The sequence below is a fragment of the Coniophora puteana genome, assembly GCF_000271625.1.
Source record: "Coniophora puteana RWD-64-598 SS2 unplaced genomic scaffold CONPUscaffold_1, whole genome shotgun sequence".
In the NCBI taxonomy this organism is placed as follows: Eukaryota; Fungi; Basidiomycota; class Agaricomycetes; order Boletales; family Coniophoraceae; genus Coniophora; species Coniophora puteana.
In genome coordinates, this window is record NW_006913053.1 from 28,374 (window position 1) to 46,290 (window position 17,917).

A 17,917-nucleotide genomic window follows, 5' to 3' on the forward strand; every position below is an offset into this window, starting at 1 on the left:
GGCGTAGTAGACCTCGATTATAAGGTCAAGCTGCTGGGCGCAATCCCACGCATTTTGGGGAGGCCCTTGGGCTAAAATGGAGTCGTATATAAGACACAATTTATAGAACTGACCAGCTTGGGCGATAGTTCCCTTGACCGTGAACAAGATACGCCACCGCCATCAGAGGCGTCCGCCATTGTCAAGCGCCGCCATTTACCAACAGTGATCCTTGAGGATCCTTGACAAGGGTCTGGTTAGAAATATCTATCAGAGTTCCATTGGCCACTCGATCAAACGGATTTGGCCTATGGCACGACTAGATTGTACTGGCGTCTCCTAATTACACCCGCAACTAATTAGCAGTAAACAGTAAGACAGGCGTATGTGCAGTTAAGTATCATCGATAGGCGTGATCATCAGCAAAAGAGCAGTCGTTACACGGGCGTTGAACACGTAGGGTGGCATATGTACAGAGCGCTGACAGTGACGTAGGATCGTGAGCGTTCGTCAGGAGGCCCGTACATCGTGGGGGGTCGTTTCGTGGAGGGTTGAGTGACGTTAAGGAATAAGGATAGATGAGATGCGCGTCCCTTACGGAGAGCACATCCACCTTCTTAGCTTATGAACAAGAAAGAGGGGCATAGGGCTTTAGACAATGGACATAGACATAGACAATGGGAGGGATCGTGGCCTTAGCATCAGCGGCGTGAGGGTAGATGATTCGTGATGGGCGATGGTTGTCAGGAGGTAAATGCTGGGCGGCTTAGATCCACACTGGTTTCGCGGTCGCAGTAGAAGTAAGGCGAGAGCGGGGACGCGGCCTGGTTAGCTTGAGCGAGTTGTCCGATCTGTGTATGGGGGAGGCGATGAGCTCGTGATAATCGACAAATTTGAGTGACCAGACTTACGCCATATAGCCTTGGGAAAGCTTCGTAATCGTTCCGTTCTCCTTGTTCTCGTTCGCGGAGCGGCTGGTAACTGTCTTGGACCAGCCGGCTGTCGGGCGACGAGGTTCGTTGACCGTGTTCTGGCCCTGAATCCTGGTTTTAGACTTCGAATTGTCCTTGGCCTTGAGGCCGGGGCCACGGGGAGAAACGATCTCCGAGTGCGCGATATTCGGGTTAATAGACAACTGACGGAGAGGGGTGGGCGGCGCAGATGTTTTGGACATGGACTTCTCTGCGGCGTTGGCGATGGCAGCAGCGCGACCGGGAGAGAGCGGAGATGGCGTCCTGACCGAACGTGGGTAAGGAGAGGCCCGGGGAGAACGAGAGCGAGCGCGGTTGGCGCGAAGTTCAGAAGGAAGAGGTCCGAAGCACTCCTGCGATTCCTCAAGTATCTGACGCATGCCTGCGCGTTGACGAGGAGGGCTGAAGTCTGACGAAGACTATTTAGCTTCAGTCGAGAGCATACGACGACGACTCACTTTGAATGGCCCAGGTCGAGAAAGGGGTATCCATCCATACCTTCTTACTCTCTTCGACGGTGCCTTGTGCTTCCTCGCGGAGCGCGTAGTATCGGCGGATCGTGGTGAAGGTGATGTCTTCATCCCACTTCGAGAGCGAGTCCGACGAGGTAGTAGCAGACTTAGCGACATAAAGGGGGTGCACTGTCTGTTCCGTCGGATCAACAGGCGCTTGCAGCTCCGTGGTGGATTGGTTCGCGGATGGGGTATAAGCACACATGGCCGTCATCTCCTCCTCGATTGTTTCGTAGATTGACGCACAAGAGAGCCGTGCTTCCGAGATCCGTTTGCGATGATCGTGCCCACGAGGACGAGGACGCGGGCGACCGAGAGCGGGCGCACCAGAACCATGGCTCATGTTCGCAAGGATTGAGTTGATCTCGGAAAAGTCGATACTCTCCCGTGAGCTCTCGGAGAAAGACGAGTGACTGCCGCAGTGAGAAAGGGGAGGGGTATCAACGCCGGAGTAGGATGTCACAGTGCTAATGCTCGTGGCGGTGTTCGAGCGGGAACGGCTGGCACGGACAGGGCGACTAAAGACGGTAAGCGGGCGGTTATTGACTGAGAACATGCATCGTTAGTGACGTTAACAGTGAAATGCGCCGTCGACTTACATGAAGCTGAACTATTCTCACCACTTGCAATGAGCACCGACTCCTCCAGACTGTTCCTAGCGAGGACGCCGTACTTAGCCCTGATCATCCTCTCATCACCAAAGTGGGGCGAAAGAAAGGAAGCAGCGTTGGAGGCCTTGGTCTCATGGGCCCATGATTTTCTGACAGAGACGCGTTCGGCAAGACCGGACAGGCCAGAACGGAATGTGTGGCCCGGCTTCGACTCAGTAGGTTCAGATCCAGACTGAGGCATGGCGTCGGGTTGCTGCTCCGAGTCGCTTTGATGGTTTCCGGATGTAGACTGAGGCTCGGGATCGGGACGGCTCTCAAGGGCGGGCTGTGGCACGGAAGCGACCTGCTCTTCGGGGTGAACCTCGAACTTGAAGCTGGGTTCTGCCTCGAAAGTTGAGTCGAGATACATCATCGCAACGTGTCCCATCTCGGACAGCTGCTCGAGGTCGGAGTGCTCCTCGACGTCGTCGTGGTCTTCCTGTTCCACCTGATGCTCGGCCTCCGCATTGAGCTGCAGTACGCAGGCATGCGCGATGTCGAATTCGCTCTCGAGGTCGGAAGGAGGCTCGCTCTCGACCGTGTCGTCCACTTCAGACTGAGGGCTGGCGTCCGATTCGTGTTCGGACTGAGGACTGATTTCGGACCAGTGCTCGTCGTCGGACTGTTGCTCGTGAACAGGCTGCTCAAACTCAAACTCCGAGTCATCGGCCGGAAGCGGCCTATTCTTCTCGGCGCGAGCGCAAGGCGACCCAGCGATAAAAGATCCAACCGAGCGTCTGCGAACTTGACCACCGCCGAGCATCTGAAACAAGTATCCCCGTCAGCGCCACTTCAGTCCGAGTATTTATGGATGAAACTCACGCTAATCATAGTATCGTCCTCCTGAAGCGAGCTATGCACGCTCGGAACACTCAACGACGAAACCGGCCTGTACTTTGGCATCGCCTGGTTATCCGCCGCCTGCGGCCTCGGGTTCGGAGCGCCAAAGAACACAGAATCGGCTAGCGAAAGCTGGCTGCGCGCCATCTGGTCAAAAAGGGAGTCCGCCGACCCCAAGGTCCGGTGCGTGTCTGGCTGCGAGTACGGGGATGTGCCGTCCATGACGGAGTCGAACGTGTGGTTGGGGAAATTGGACACCCGCTCGCCTCCAAGACCAAGCGCCGCAGCGAGGCCACCGCCAGGACCAGCGGCGCTGAGGTCGATGACCATGCTCGCGCTACGAGAGCTGCTGGCGCTTTCTGCCGGCGACGCGTTGATCGACCGCAGCGGCATGCATGAGTCCAGCATCTTGTCTCCAAGACCCGGACGTTCGATGCCCGCGTTAGAAAAGCCGCTCACCGCCGAGTCAAAGGAGAACTCGGGGCTCTGCGCCCATGACATGCGGCCCGCATGAGCGTTCGCAAACCCGCGAGCCACGGAGCTCATACTGTCCATGGTATCGTCGAGATGATCAGCAGCAGAGTGACGCCCTTGCTGGCCGAAAGACCGGTTGTACATGCTGATAGGCGGCGCCGTTGAGAAAACCGAGCCGACAGACTGGCGGTGAGCGTTCCGGGCGAGCGCGTACGGGCGGATGTGCGAATGGATAGACGAGCGGAAGTAATAGCTCGATGCGCCACTGTCGACACGCTGGCGGCGACGCGGCTGGTGGCGGAGGAAAGAGAACGTATCGTCGACGTTGCTCGACACGAACGAGAACTCGGCAGACGCTGGGCTCGTGCTACTCTCGCTGAGACTCGCGAGGCCAACGCCATAGTCGAAGGGATCCGAAACGCCAGCGTTGATAGTTCGACCGTACGAGGAGACCGAAGGAATGCTGAACATCGAAGTGCGCTTGCTGTGGGCATTTGCGTGGGGGTGATGCTGCGTCTGGAACTGCGGCTGCATCTGGAGTTGCGATAGCGAATACTCCGAGAACCCCGCTTGCTCCTCGTAGAAGCTCGGCCGCTGACCATTGAACTCAGAGCCACGTCCGACCTCCATGAACGACTCGAACCCCTCGAAGCTGAAGGCCGACGACTTCTTGACGTGGTGGAGGAACGACGCACGCGCAGCCGTGAGACGAGCATGGCGCTTTGAGCCGGTACTTCTGTTAGAATCGACCCTAGAGCGAGCAAACACCACGCGCGAGACGCGTTTAGAACTCGCATTTGAGTCGAGGCGCGGGCGAGCGCGGACTTGGCCTGGCTTGGCGAGGATAGACTTGAGTCCCGGGCTGCTGACGGCCTCGGTAGGAACATCAGCGGTGGCAGGCTTAGAGAAAACGGTAGGCTTTGTGGCAAGCGACGACGGAGTCGGCGGCTCGGCAGCCTTCTCTAGGATGGGCCTAAGCACGCTGTACTCGCTTGAGGTGGTGGAGATATTGGCGAGCGCAAAAGCGACCTCGGGCGGTGGGATGATGTCCGACAGAGTCAGATGATGCGATGGAAGCGTAGGTTTGCCCTGCTGGACTTTTGGCGGCTGAGGCGGGAGGATAGGAGGCGGTCCAGAGGGCGGCGCACGCCCACCGAACTTGAAGTTCATATTGAGCTCACCCTCCAAGCCCTGCGACGTGTGTGCGGGCCTGAACATCGCTTCCGGACTGTGCTCTTCATCAGTCGTGGCAAAGTCATCAGTCACAGCGTAGCTGCCTTGCAGAACCGAGTCCTCCGTCATCGCATAGCTGTCCCTGGCAAAGCTCTCCCCGCCGGGGAACAGCGACGGCTCCTGGTTGACGCTCCGGGGGAAGCTCTGCCGCGGGTAAGGCATCGGCGCGGGTGAGAGCCCACCAGGCTTTCGCGCAAAGCGAGCAAGCTCCGCCTGCAGTGAGCTCGGCATGGACGTCTCTCCTTCCTCTGCGCAAGCGTCGCCTTCGGACCACGACACGTCGTGTTCTACGTCGCGAGTGGCATCGAGATAGTTAGTACAGCTACCTTGCGCAGCCTCCTCGCCGCTAGGACTGAGCATGCTGTCGCCAAACTGCAGAGAGAAGTTATACCCAAGGTCGATGCTTGCAGGCATACGGAACGCGTTCTCGAGTTGCTCGACAAAGCTCCGTCTGTCGCCCGCTCCCGATTCATTTAACCTGTGGATCTCGCCCGTGAAGTCGAAGCTCTTCTTTGTATCGACCGTGTGCTCCCCGTCCGTGTCGCCGAACCCGTCCGAAGAATTGCCATCCCGGTGGTCGTGGCCAAAGTCCGCGCCAACATCCGAACGCCGGTCATGCTCGTCGATAAGCTGAGCGCGGAACACAGGCATATGCTCCGAGTAGACAGACTCCGAGCTACCAGACCCCGCGCTCGACGCCGACACTGGCCTCGAGAGCGGTGGCAGCGACTGCGCGGGCAGCGCATCGGGCGACGACAGCGCCCACGACGACATCGACTGCGCCTCGTCCTCTGAGCGCCCGTACGGCTCGCTATCCCGTCTCGCGAAAACCGCCCTCAGGTCCTCGGGCACGTCCGAGTCCGGATCGTTCTCATCCAGCTCGATCTTTTCTCCCGTGCTCGTCGTCGACCCACGGCCCAAGGTGCCCTTGAACGCAAGGCTCCTGCGAGCGTCAGGAGCCAACGGAAGAGGCAGCCCGTGCGCGTCGCTGTACGCCACGCTTTCGCGACGCAGGCGCGCACCGAGCTGTCCGAGAGAAGCAGCCGACGCAGTGGATGCGGTGGAGGAGCGCTTGTCGAGTGGTTTCTTGAACACTAGACTGTGCACAGCACTGCTCGCAACCGACTCGGAGCGCTCGTGCTCGTGCTCGCCGAACGTCTGCTCAAACGGCAACTTGAACACCTTGTCCTCCTCCTCTCCCTCCGCAGCATGCGTGGAATCTGACTCCGCCTCGACGACCACTTGCATCTTCTCCTGCGCCATAGCGAGCATGGACGCCTTCGGCCTGAGCGTGCCCACCCCTGATGTGGACGGACGCAGAGCCTTGAACACGGGCGGTGAGATCTCAGCCGGCGGCACCATGTCCATCTTCTGGTCCGAAATGATCGACGCGCGAGGACGCAGACGCAGCTTGGCCCTGGACGAAGCCGTCGACCGAGAAACCACAGACAACGCCGACTTGCGTGCACGCAGCGTGCCAGTGCCCGGGTTTACACTCGGCGCCAGGCGAGATTCCTCGTTGTCGTTAGAGGGAGGGGCAAGAGCCGCGGAGCTGGGGTCGGCAGGGTTGACAGCAGCATTGAACGTCTCCCAAGGCTGAATATGCCTTCCGAGCCCCACCTCTGCCGCCTTCTTCTTCGCGGCGTCCTGGTCCTGATCGAAGATTGTCGCCAGACTCTGCTCCCTCTGATGCTTCGCCTGACCCTTCTGCGCGTACGTTCTCAGACTCGTCACCGACGCCCGGCTAGCGAGGCTCGCAAGGCTCGCACGGAGCGTCAACGCCTTGCGCTGTCCACCCGCGCCCTGGCCCTGCAGCCGACTAAGCGGGCTCTCGAGCACCGCGCGGCGCGTCGCACTGTCCGCGATGCCTCGGCCAGTACTGCTGCCAATAGTAGCGCTCCGGCCAGCATCAAACGGCGAGCGCGCCCCAGACATGCCCGACATAGGCGTCGCCTCGAGATCGAGCGTGTTGATCAACTGCGCGAGCTCGTCGGTTGCGCCAGCCAGAAGCGACATGACCGCGTGATCTGCATCGTCGCCCAATCAGTCATTCACATCCACCGAAAGAGACAAATGCTATGAACAAGACTCACCGACATCTCCATCCGAATCTTCATACATGGCCTTCGGTCTCGTATGGCACAGCAACATCTGCTCACTCTTCGGTCTCTGCCGCACCTTGGGCCTCGCCGGTGTTTCACACGGCGTCGGCGGCGGCATCGACACGTCGCATTCAGCGCTATTGCGCGCGCTGTCCAGCGACGGCTTCTGCACAGTCACCACAGGCGCAGCCACCCTGGCAGCGTCCTCCTCCGCGTCCTTCTTCATCGACACCGAAGACGAAACGCTCCGAATCGACGGAAAAATAGACGTCAGCGGCACGCGCTTTCCCCTCTTCTCCTTCTCCTTCTCCCTCTCCTCCCTCTCCCCGCCCTTCTCTCTCCCCGCCTCCGCTTCCTCCCTCTCCCTTCTCCTCGCCTCCCGCACAGTCCGCAGCGCAGGCTCGTCCCACTTGACGCTCACCCCGTGATTCACACTCCCACCGCCCTCACCAGCATTGCCGCCCTCGCCCGACGAAAGCGACGTCGGCCGCAGGGACGAAGAGCCTGTACACGTCGACACGGCCGTAGACGCAGCCGTAGAAGCAGTCGTAGACGCGACAGTCGTAACAGTCCCCGACCGATCACGCTGCACTGTCCCCATCCCCGTCCCTGCCGCAGCCGTCGCCAAAATCCCACCACCAGCCGGACCAGCCACACCGTCCGCACCAACAGCAAAAGCCGACGACCCAACCGACACCGCGCTCTTCGTCGACCCGCCCCTGGGTTTCTGCAGCCTCACACTCCCCATCCCACGCACACTCCCGCGCATACTGCCGAACCCCGCAATACCAAGGATACTGCTCTTCTTCCTCCCCAGCGTCTTCGCAGCCGGACTCCCACCCACCGACGGCGGCGCCAAAAACGCACCGGGAGCATGCCCAGGCGGCGGCTCAAAGAACGCAGAGCTGCACGGCGGCGGCGACAACGAGCCAGCCTCGAACGACGACCCGGCCGAGTACCGCAGCGTGCCTTGATCATGTCTCTCCTCCTCCTCGCCCTTGCCGAGGAAAGACGCCTTGGCGCGTAACTTGGATATCGACGAGAACCGGATCGAGGACTTGGGTTTGCGCTCCGACTTTTCCCTCTCTCTCTCCCTCTCCTTCTCGCGTTCGCGTTCGCGCTCCTTTTCTTTTTCCTTCTCGAGCGCCCTCTCCCTCTCGCGCTCCTTCTTCTCCCGCTTCCTCCGCGCCTTCTCGTCCTTATCCTCCCTCTCGTCCCGCTCCTTGTCCTTGTCCTTATCGCCAACAAACGACGGCATACTCCGCAGCTGGTTCCAGCTCCCGATACGCGCGAGCGAACGCATACTGCGCATAGCGCGCACCGCAACAGACCCCTTACTTGTCGTGTGGGCATTGGCGTTGCCGTTGACGGTCGCGGTGTCGTCGTCATCCGAGTCGGAGTCAGGAGGGAGAGGGAGAACTGTAGGTACCGCAATAGGCGTGTGCATCGGAGTGGGGATACGGAGAAGATTGTCCGAGGAAGAGGAGGCGGGATGGGAGGGCGGGGCGTAGAGACCGTGACCGCCAGAGGCGGTGGTGGACTCGGCGTTAGCTACGCAGTTGGCGAGGAGCACGCGCGAGTCAAGCGAGTTGAACCGTGCGCGGTTGTCAGGAACCACGAGCTGAGGAAAGGGCTGGGACGCTGCGGATGAAGGTGCTCGTGAGTCCGTGGTATGACGAGTGAAAGACAGACGACTCACAAACCGCGCGGTCGCGCTCCTCCATCTTCTTCTCCTTCCCGTCCTTCCCCTTCCGCCCAATACTCCACCACTTCTCCTTCTCCTTCTCCTCCGGGCCAGACGACATCACCTTCAACAGACCCAGCCCAGACACAGACCGCTCGCGCCTGCTCCCCCTCCCCTCCTCGCTCTTCTCCTTGAGCAAATCCCTCTTCGACGCGCGCTCCTTAAGCCGCATCGACTTCTTCCCCTCCTTCCTCCCAATCGTCCCCTCCGCATCCACAGCAGACACGGACACCGTCGGCACATTCGTCACCTCGCCCAGCGCCCCCGGCCCCCAGCTCATCCCGTTCAACCCCGCACGCGACCGCTTCTTCTTCACGATCACCACCTCCTCCTGGGCATCATCGCACCCGCTCGCGCTCGCAGAGTCGACATAGATCTCGAAGCCCTTCTTCGAAGTAGCGCCGACGCGCCGCGCAACGTCCGAGAAATCATCATTGATGTTCGCGCGACTGTGGCTGCGACCCAGCGTGCGGTTTTCCTTGCCGCGTCCGCTGGTAGCGCCAGCGCCAGCGTCTGTGCCGATGGCGAGCTTGGACTTGGACGCGCGCTTCGGCACGAGCTTCTTCCGTGCACCGCCTTCTTTCGGCGCGAGGACGGAGATAGCAGGAGGCGGGGGCGGCTCAGCCCATGGCGAGACGCCGCTGTTCGCGGTCACGCTCGCGCTCTGGGATGTGTTGACGGTGGCGAAGGAGGCGCTGGGGTCCGATGGGGTGGCAGCTACGAGGCGGATGGTGGGAACAGCGGGGTTAAGGGGCGGGGTATCGTAAGAGAAGGGGGAGGGCACGGTGCGTTCTTGTTCTTGCTGGGCGGGCTGGAGAGGCTGGGACGAGCGCAAAAGTGTAAAGGAACTGCGCATCCCAATGTGTAGAGAAATTTAAGCGGTGGATGGATGAAAAAAGATGTTCAAGAGTTATAGACAGAGATAGACAGAGACAGATAGATAGCAAGAGAAGCAAGAGATAGCGTCGACAGGAATGATGGGTCGTCAGAACGTCGAGAGCAGGGAAAGGTATATGCAGATGCGACAAGTGCAATGGATGGACAAGATACAGATGAGAATGAGGGAAATGGAAGGATGGGATGGGATGGGATGGGTGTATGCTGTGCAAGAGCGAGTCGAGTCGTCTTGTGTCGTCAATGATAGTCTTGAAGTCAGCGAGGATCGAGAAACGTAAGGCGTAAGGGGATGAGGGGAAGCTGTAAAGAGGAGAGGAAAGCAATGATAATCGTGATCAGTTCTAAGTTGGAGTCTCTGCGACGACGGTGAGTGGGGTATATGCGCCCGAGAATAGAGTGGATGGCACCTTGAAAGTAAAGCAAAGAAATCTTACTATCCCCAGCAGAATACTGGACACGCCGACCTGGGCCTGTTGCCTGAGCCGTGCGTCGAAGAAAAAGTGGGAAAGAGAAAGAGACTCGAGGAAATGACAAACGAGGCAGCGCTCAATGAAGTTGGGTTCTTTGTTTGGCTCGAACACGAGGGAAGCGAACATGGGCCAAACAACGCGTCGACGTGCACGGGATCGCGTCTCACGCTCTCAGACCGACATCACCGCAATGCCCTGCAGGGAACAACGCCTCGTGCAAGTGGGCGCCCACGACGGAGAACACACTCCCCTTCATTTCCCACCTCCGAGACACCGGCAGACGTCATAAACCTGTCATTCCCCTTCTTTCCGCTGTGCTTCGCCCGAGATGAGTCAGCTTCGAGACAAGTGTGTGCTTCCGCATGTCCAAACGAGAAGAAAATAAGCAGAGAAAGCCAGAGTCCACAGAGAGGTAGCAGAGAGAAAAAGAAAGAACATCCGCTTTCTCTCGTTGCCTCGCCAAAAATTCCGACCATGCGCTGGCAACGTGCTTACGTACACCTTGATGGCCCTTCGACAGGGGCATTTAGCCATCCTTGCAAGCCTCGGCTCAGTTTCGACTAATCTGCACCCTCGTTCGCGCTTTGACAAATACTAGAGACAACGAAACGTACATGCAAGCAGGAGCATTTGGAGAAGTAAATGACAGACCCGTTAACGATCTCCTACACATCTCACAGCCGGGTCAACTTCGGACCCACCAGCCGCGACGCTCGACATCGGTCACAATTCCAAAACAGGTCCCCCAATTCTGCCAGAGACTAGATCATCGGCGGCTTACACTGGGGGCAATTACCCATGTTTTCGTAGAAAACATTCAAAATGTTTTGAGGGCCACCTTCCTAATTGGGCAGGTCACATTCCAAATTTGGCATTTTTAGCAAAACATTTTAAATGTTTTTGACATGTTTCCCCTGGAAACATCGTCTAATGCCCCCAGTGTTAACCAGACCGCCCATGCCTCATGCGAGAGACTGTCCGGGCCGAAATCAAGCATCTTACACGGAAGCACTACTATACATGTGAATCTGTTATACCTCACCACAAGCTTCCGAATACTAGCTAGGCGCCTGATGAGCTCTAAGACAAAACATACTCCCCAAACAATCCCGCCCAAATCAACCCGCCCACCCACACATTCGCCTTGAAAATCTCCCCGCAACTCCTCAACGACCCCAGATCCACGCTCCGAAACTGCCACACGAGGTGCAATGTCACGCCTCCGACCGCGAACGCGTAGTACGCCACCCCAAACCCCGCGAGGACGCCCGTCGCAATCAGCGATACGACGAGGCCGGCGGCGAAGAGCCTGAGCATGGGGAGGATCCACACGCCGAAGAGCAGCGCGGTCGACTTGACACCAGCTTTGGCGTCGTCTTGGATGTCTTGGCAGGCGTAGATTGTGTCGTACAGGACTGTCCAGCTATATATCACCAAAGGTGCGATGAAATTTGCTTTAGAAAACGCGTAGCGAATGTCATCCGAAAGACCGCTCACCACCAGCTCCCCATGAGCAACGCACCAAACACACTCAGCTCGACATGAGCCCCATTGACCGCAGCCCACGCCACCGGCAACCCCCAGTTCATAGCCAGCCCAAGCCAAGCCTGCGGCCAGTTCGTCCACCGCTTGAGCAGCGGATATACGTGATGTCTGTCAATACTCCGTAAATCGACATGCAAGTACAAACAAAAGCGCGAATAAAACCAGGACAGACACGCACAACGGAAACAGCCCCACAACCGCCCACACCTTCGCCCCCCGACTCAACAGCCCCATCAAACCCAGCACGACGCCCATCTGCGCCAGATAAAACACGACCGCGGCGCGCACCGACACCCGCCCGCTCGCGATCGGGCGCGTCTTGCATCGCTCTTCAAGTTCGCCATACGAAACGACAGCACGCTTCGCATCAGCCCACGAACCCCGCTCAAAATAAAGCCACCAAACGAACGAACACCACGCACCGACTTTCCGATCGAACTCGCGGTCCATAATATCGTTCAACGTGCACACCGTGCTCCGCAACACAAACGCCCCCGCAAAGAACGCGCCAAACAGACCGACGTACGTCGGAAAATCAAGGCGCTGCCGGCGCGCTGCGAGCGTGAGGCCCCATGCTATGTATGATATGGTTACAGTCAGCCCAGTGTAGAAGCCTGGAAACAGGGCCGACATGTACCGAAGGGCCAGAACATGAGGTAGACCCCGATGGGCTATAACAACGGCGAGGATATTAGACACGGTGCGCTGAAAAATGAAACGAGGCACCTTGTGCACGCGCATAAGCTCCAAGTACGGCCTAGCATCCTCGTACAGCGCATCCTTGACCTTCATCGCAGAGAGGCGAGACTGGTGTTGAGTCTTTGAAGGCTCCCGAACCAGAGAAAGAGATATAAGAGAAAGACGGGAAATCGCACTGGCGTTCACAGAGCACACGTCTTTTATACCCATCCGTGCATGACGATTAGGCAAGAGTGTATCTGACCATCAAACCACAGGTGAGAGCAGCAGACCTCGATTATGAACAAAGTACAGTTGAAACAACCATTCATACTTACAAATATAGCTCTACGAGAGACGGGACTCCAGCTGCCCAACGGGATGGCGCAGTGTACAGAGCATATCAGTCCCCGCAGATTATGCATTTCAAGGGAAACCATTATCAATGAATTTCGCAAGGCAACAAGTTCGTCTGAGATACGATGTGAACGTTGGAACCTATGTGAACGTAGAGGAGTCAGTAGCAGATATAGACAAAACATACAACCGCTCACACCAACCGGGCGTTTTATCACCTCAAAGCTCCAGCTCCAGGCAAAGCATCCGATGGCCTGCTCAACGAAATCATACATACCAAAGAGACGAAAAGACAGATCAAAACAGTCGGCGATCAGACCAGCGCTGCGAACCCCAGAACCGAACCGCGCAATCTATCTTCATACAGAAAGGCAAAGCCATCCAAATTCAGTACCAGACATGTACACAAACAACTGACCGTATCCCATCTAGCAACAACAGTCAAATCAAGGTTCCACATATCCCCGCTCCTCCTCGCACCCCGTCTGCGTAATCCTTAAGAACCGCGTCCCGACCCTCTGCGCCTGCTCGTCCGAATGCGTCACCCACACGATCGCCTTGAGCTCGCTCTCCGAGGACGCCATCTCATCCAACAAGAACCGTTCAACAAGGTTCGTCGAGTTCGGGTCCAGCGCCGAGGTCGGCTCTATCCACGTACCCAATCAGCTCTCAATACACAGACGACTCTCGCATGGACAAGCGACGGACTCACCGTCCAGGAGGAGCACCTCGGCCGTATCAAGCCCCACAGCGATCGCGAGGGAGATGCGCTGCGACTCCCCGCCGCTGAGGTTCGACCAGTTCCGGCTCCACAGCTCCTCGTCGACGCCCCACGCTTTGCCGATCTGCACGTAGTCGGCGTAGTCCCGCGTCGCTTTCGAGCGTTTCGCGCACTTCGTGCGAGACGAGAAGCCGGAGAGCGCCTTGAGGAAGTCGTGCGGCGTACCAGGGAGGAGAGAGGGTCGCTGTGGGACGTAGGCTACCTTTGTGCGGTAGGATGGAACGCCTGGTGTTTGTTATGTTGAGTGGTCGTTGCGCGAGAAGCAAGGTACCGAGACTCACCAATCGCACGCGGCTGACTGGTATATGTCAGTTAACATACCTTCAATTATTAGAAACGGCAAGCTCACCTCCCGCGGTACCTAACCTCGCCCTTGTACTCAATAAGATGAGCAAGACACTTCAACAAAGTAGATTTCCTAAGTGACGATAACGGCGGTTGAGCGGGTTCAAACGAATCAACAACACTCAAGAAGCTAAAGCACTCACCCAGCGCCGCTCTTGCCCTGAAGCACGATTACATCTCCTTCATTGACATCGAATGTAAGATCAGAAAACACGTTTCTGGTCTTGTTAATATCATAGCCCAGGCTGTCGACATGAAGGAGGTTTGACATGGGCGTCGAACAAGTGCCAAGCAAGGCGGCTGCGGCGGGCCGACGTATTTCAGACTCCGAAATCACAGCTACGTCTTTTCCATGCGCCTCCTTGTCTCCGTTCGCTCATGCTCTAGAAGTTATCGCAGGTTATCGCCCTCACTAATAAGTAGTTGAATCGCAAGCGAGATTTGTTAGATGGTTTTTAGATGTCCAATTAAGCTCTTATCTGAAGAACCTGTTGGAATTTCAGAGGCGAACGAGGGGGAAACTCGCTGGCAAACGCGCAGCGATTACATTTCGACGACGGCGGGTATAAGTACATGTAAATAGCTACCGAATAATAACTAAATGATGCGATAATGATGCGACGTCAAACAAATGATAAGATAAGCGCCGAAGCGCGCGGCTAGGTACGACGAGTCGTATGAGCTGACGCTCGTATGGCTACGTATTTCCAACAGAACCAATCACAAAAACTCTAGAGAGATCCGCGCATTCTTACGCTCAGTCAGCTCCCGAGCTCGGCTCTAAGTCCGGCTCGCGCTACGACATCCTTCATGTTCACAGGCATCTAGTATCATATCAGCCCCGTAAAACTGGGTGCAAAAGCATATTTCTCGTGTTCATAGTCTTGAATATTGATAAGAGGTAGCTTGGAATTAATTTTATAAGGTTCCGTCGTGTACATATCCTACTTACGCCTCGCCTTTTGACACGGTCAGCGACACCGATTATGATAGGCGCTCGCCCGTCAAGAAACACAGTTTGACTTACTCGATCTTCATGTCGCTTCTCATGTCAAACTAAGTATCGGTACTGCTCATGCCTGTAGTGTGATGCCATAATAATCGTGTCTCGTATTTTGTAAGCGGTAATATGTTTCTTTACTGGGCCTCATGTACCTTATGACTGTTCGTTTCAGCACCAAGAATGAAATGCATGATGAATAACCACTCCCGCCGAAGGGATAGTGTAGAGTACAGCCGAGATTCAGGCACATGTGCCGTGTTTTCAACAGAACGGCTTGATAGCTCTCGGTTGCAGTCCCATTGATCTCTTCTGAGGGTTATCTATCTTCAACAGAGAGGTGGGCTGTTTACAGAGATCTTGCCACGTGCTTCCCAGGTGTATCATGTTGTGTGTGCTATATGTAACACATTGTGCAGTCTTTTTGTGGCAACGACGAATGAAAATGATGTATGAATTAGAAATAAGATTGACGCTCATACAGCGTACGTAGCTACACGCTCAACTTGGGCCCAATAAAATCACGCTTCATACTCACTAAGTCGGACGGCAATTACTATAAACACATCAAGACATTTCTCTCTAGCGCTACATCCAGCTTCTACAAAGCACGTAGCGGTACTGAATAAACTAGACATCCACAGCATCACAGGGTGATGGGGGAGCACCCAATAGAAATAATGCCGTTCTGAGAGAAAAATGAATTGAGTTCTCAGGAGAAAATGCCAAGAAAGCAGTAACGTACAAAGTTGTTGTTCTCGCAGCAGACAGGGCGCGCAGAGCAAGAGCCACCACCCAGGCCAAGGACGTTGATAGGCGTGCAGGTAAGACCAACGAGAATGCTAGGGTCAGATAGAATTATTCCAAGAAGTCCCAGCAGAGTGGAAGCCTCCGAGGCCTAGTAACGCAGGTCAATGCGACGCCCTACGGATGTATGGAAGGATAACTCACCTTCTCGATAGTGTCGCAGCACTGGATAGGGCCAGTGTTGCACTGACCCGGAGAAGTCGGAGTAGAAGACGGAGCGCGCTTCGCGTCTGCCATTCATATTTAGAGTCTATACAAGATAGCCAGATCCAGTCATATGACGGAGGTTAACGCTCACCCACAACCTCAGTAGGCGCTCTACCGGGGAGATTGCGGCCAAAAACGGGCTTTGCGAGAGGCAACCCACGAACTAGGCGCTGAGCGTTTGTCCAGTCGTCATCCCTCTTAACAGGGTTGGCAACTGCAAGGAGAGACAGCACAAGAACAAAAGTCGCGGAGAGCTTCAAGAGCATGGTGGTAAGACAGACCGAAACGTCGCTGGATTTTTGTGAATTCAGGGCCGTCCTTTATGCAGTGGCAGGGAATGAGGTACACAATCCATGCAATCTGCAAAGCTGCTTATCAGCGGGTAAACTACGTCACCCCATCCATTGTAATATCATACTTTCCACGACATAGACAGACAGTGGGAACGGCAAGCGCATCCTCACTCATAGAGAGAAGTATCAGGGACAAAGGCGCAGAAAGATGACACCCGAGGGAATGTGTCAAGGTTAAGTTACGTCCGTCTGTACCACAGGCAAATACAAATAGCCGTAACCAGCGCGCTTTCCTCTTTGAATCTGGTTGTATAGGTTAGCGGCATGTGGAATCTGAGAAGTATTGGAGTAAAATGATGAAAACTGAAATGGAACCGAACAAGGAGTGCAAGCCAACCTACCGGCTCAAGCAAATGAATTAACAGAGGTTTGGGCTACAGTCATCAGGAAAAACCTATGTGTAGTAATTGCCCGAAAGTGTCTCATCTTTCCCATAGTCGTCCGAAATCCACCAATTTTATTGGTAAAGTTTTCATAATTTGGGCGAACCGAAAACTTTACAGAACACTGCAGCCCCCCTTTGGTCATTGTGATAACTTTGCTAAAATCTCTTGGAATTTTGATAACTTTTTCGTTCTCATAACCCAGGTTTCCCCGCATTGGCCTCTGACCAGTTTGAATTAATCGGATGGTATTGATAGCGATACTACTAAGATCAGTGTAAAGTAAGGTAGAGCGTTAATGAATGAATGTCGAATATATGGTAGGTGTAATGCGAGAATGTATCAGCGCGAGAGCTACTCATCCGCCATCTAATCCCAGCAGACTTGCAAGAGAATCTCCTTCGCCTCTTGTATTACCAACCGGTTTTGGTCAATGAGCCACTGCAGTACTCACAATGAGTGACAAGTATGATAGATGAGACAATGAAACTTACGCACAGGCGTCGTAAAGATTGTTCGTACGATGGTACTGCCTCGGTTTATTCTGAAGTAAGGGATCTGTCGAGACTCAATGGTTAGAATTTATAAGAATAGTCATAAGAATTGATACAGGACTCGCCTTTGTGTCAGCGCGCCGGCGACTCACTCAAGTTGCCACAGGCGACAGCAGCTGCTGCCTCCCCGGCGCCGGCGCCGTGTCAAACGCCGGAGAAGCCGCGCGCGAGCGGCGCGTCTGCGCCTCGCGGAACGCGGCGGCGGGTATGTGTTGCGACGCGTCTCTCGTCGTGCTGTTCTCTCTCGGGCGCGGGCGCGGGGGCGGTGTGAGATTGTATTAGCTTCCGCTTCCGCCGTTGTTGTAGCTCGAGAACGACGACCCCGGTCTCTCTGTCGGTGTCGCCGACAACATGGGAGAGGTCACGCGGACGTGTCGGAAGGATTGAGGTTGAAGTTGCTGTCCTGCTGCTGCTGGTGATGATGAGCAGGAGTGGACGCAGAGGGGACAGACAAGCCCATCGCCGAGCTCGTGGGTGAGACAGACGAGGCGACAGACGCCTTGGAGCGTGTGCGCTCGCGCACCCAGCTCATCAGCCCGCCCTTCTTCAGCGTCTTCTGTCAGATTTACGTCTAGTATTCGACCCTTTACGGCTTTATTGGTTCATCCAGAAGCCTCCTATACGGCGATGTTCCTCCTAGAGGTCTACAAGTAAACATCGCCTTCATACGTCTATTCAGGCGCTTAGTATCCCATAGGTACTTTAAGCGCTTACGCACTCGTGTGGCTCCGCGTTCATCGCATAGGGCCACGTTCTGCTTACGTAGCCGTCCCGCATTACCGTGGGACTTGGACTGCATAGTAGTTACGAATACGGTAGTGACTTCACACGCTCCTGTCATATATATACAGTCGCTACCATGAATATCATCTAAGTCTTCTCTCTACCTCGAACGACTACCATCGTCAGCAACCAGCTTAACCGCTATCAACTCAACCTTCAACACTAACTGCCCGGTGAGTCTGCGCTGTTATAGACTTCCATGCTATACTCGCGATTGTCCTTTGTCAGGTTATGAGCCCCGCGGGGCGCGGC

The 17,917-nt window shown here is 56.0% G+C and overlaps 5 protein-coding genes across 5 annotated transcripts; all 5 read right to left on the reverse strand.

Annotated features, from left to right (window-relative positions):
- Positions 1–318: 318 nt before the first annotated feature.
- Positions 319–9,401, reverse strand: CONPUDRAFT_133617 (uncharacterized protein). Its single transcript, XM_007764691.1, has 7 exons — positions 8,461–9,401; positions 6,753–8,402; positions 2,935–6,686; positions 2,062–2,875; positions 1,409–2,008; positions 891–1,359; positions 319–830 (listed from the first exon to the last, which is right to left on the reverse strand). Exons 1-7 carry the CDS (start codon positions 9,359–9,361, stop codon positions 746–748), a joined length of 8,271 nt encoding a protein of 2,756 aa, XP_007762881.1. The 5' UTR covers positions 9,362–9,401; the 3' UTR covers positions 319–745.
- A 1,551-nt stretch (positions 9,402–10,952) lies between these two features.
- CONPUDRAFT_44583 (UbiA prenyltransferase) lies at positions 10,953–12,209 on the reverse strand (the record flags this gene model as incomplete). The annotated part of the gene is made up of 6 exons (XM_007764260.1): positions 10,953–11,295; positions 11,370–11,525; positions 11,605–11,746; positions 11,840–11,992; positions 12,055–12,088; positions 12,144–12,209. The coding sequence occupies 6 exons, from the start codon at positions 12,207–12,209 to the stop codon at positions 10,953–10,955; spliced, it is 894 nt and encodes a 297-aa protein (XP_007762450.1).
- A 589-nt stretch (positions 12,210–12,798) lies between these two features.
- CONPUDRAFT_140709 (ATP-binding cassette transporter) lies at positions 12,799–13,853 on the reverse strand. Its single transcript, XM_007764692.1, has 5 exons — positions 13,722–13,853; positions 13,583–13,651; positions 13,515–13,531; positions 13,165–13,458; positions 12,799–13,098 (listed from the first exon to the last, which is right to left on the reverse strand). Exons 1-5 carry the CDS (start codon positions 13,847–13,849, stop codon positions 12,899–12,901), a joined length of 708 nt encoding a protein of 235 aa, XP_007762882.1. The 5' UTR covers positions 13,850–13,853; the 3' UTR covers positions 12,799–12,898.
- A 1,371-nt stretch (positions 13,854–15,224) lies between these two features.
- Positions 15,225–15,604, reverse strand: CONPUDRAFT_36854 (fungal hydrophobin; the record flags this gene model as incomplete). The annotated part of the gene is made up of 3 exons (XM_007764191.2): positions 15,225–15,266; positions 15,324–15,476; positions 15,530–15,604. Coding segments are annotated over 3 exons (270 nt in total), but the record flags the coding sequence as incomplete, so codon positions are not given.
- Positions 15,605–16,974: 1,370 nt separating this feature from the next.
- On the reverse strand, positions 16,975–17,414 carry CONPUDRAFT_148024 (uncharacterized protein; the record flags this gene model as incomplete). Its single annotated transcript, XM_007764693.1, has 2 exons — positions 16,975–17,125; positions 17,248–17,414. The coding sequence occupies 2 exons, from the start codon at positions 17,412–17,414 to the stop codon at positions 16,975–16,977; spliced, it is 318 nt and encodes a 105-aa protein (XP_007762883.1).
- Positions 17,415–17,917: the final 503 nt, after the last annotated feature.

Bases quoted from the DNA above. Each gene is read 5' to 3' on its own strand.
- CONPUDRAFT_133617 (XM_007764691.1), bottom strand. From the start codon at position 9,361: ATGCGCAGTTCCTTTACACTTTTGCGCTCGTCCCAGCCTCTCCAGCCC. The intron at 6,687-6,752 runs GTGAGTCTTGTT...GCGACGATGCAG, and splicing joins AGATTCGGATGGAGATGTCG to ATCACGCGGTCATGTCGCTT. The intron at 831-890 runs GTAAGTCTGGTC...CCCCATACACAG, and splicing joins CTTTCCCAAGGCTATATGGC to ATCGGACAACTCGCTCAAGC.
- CONPUDRAFT_140709 (XM_007764692.1), bottom strand. From the start codon at position 13,849: ATGTCAAACCTCCTTCATGTCGACAGCCTGGGCTATGATATTAACAAG. The intron at 13,652-13,721 runs GTGAGTGCTTTA...ATCGTCACTTAG, and splicing joins CAGGGCAAGAGCGGCGCTGG to GAAATCTACTTTGTTGAAGT. The intron at 13,099-13,164 runs GTGAGTCCGTCG...GTACGTGGATAG, and splicing joins CGAGGTGCTCCTCCTGGACG to AGCCGACCTCGGCGCTGGAC.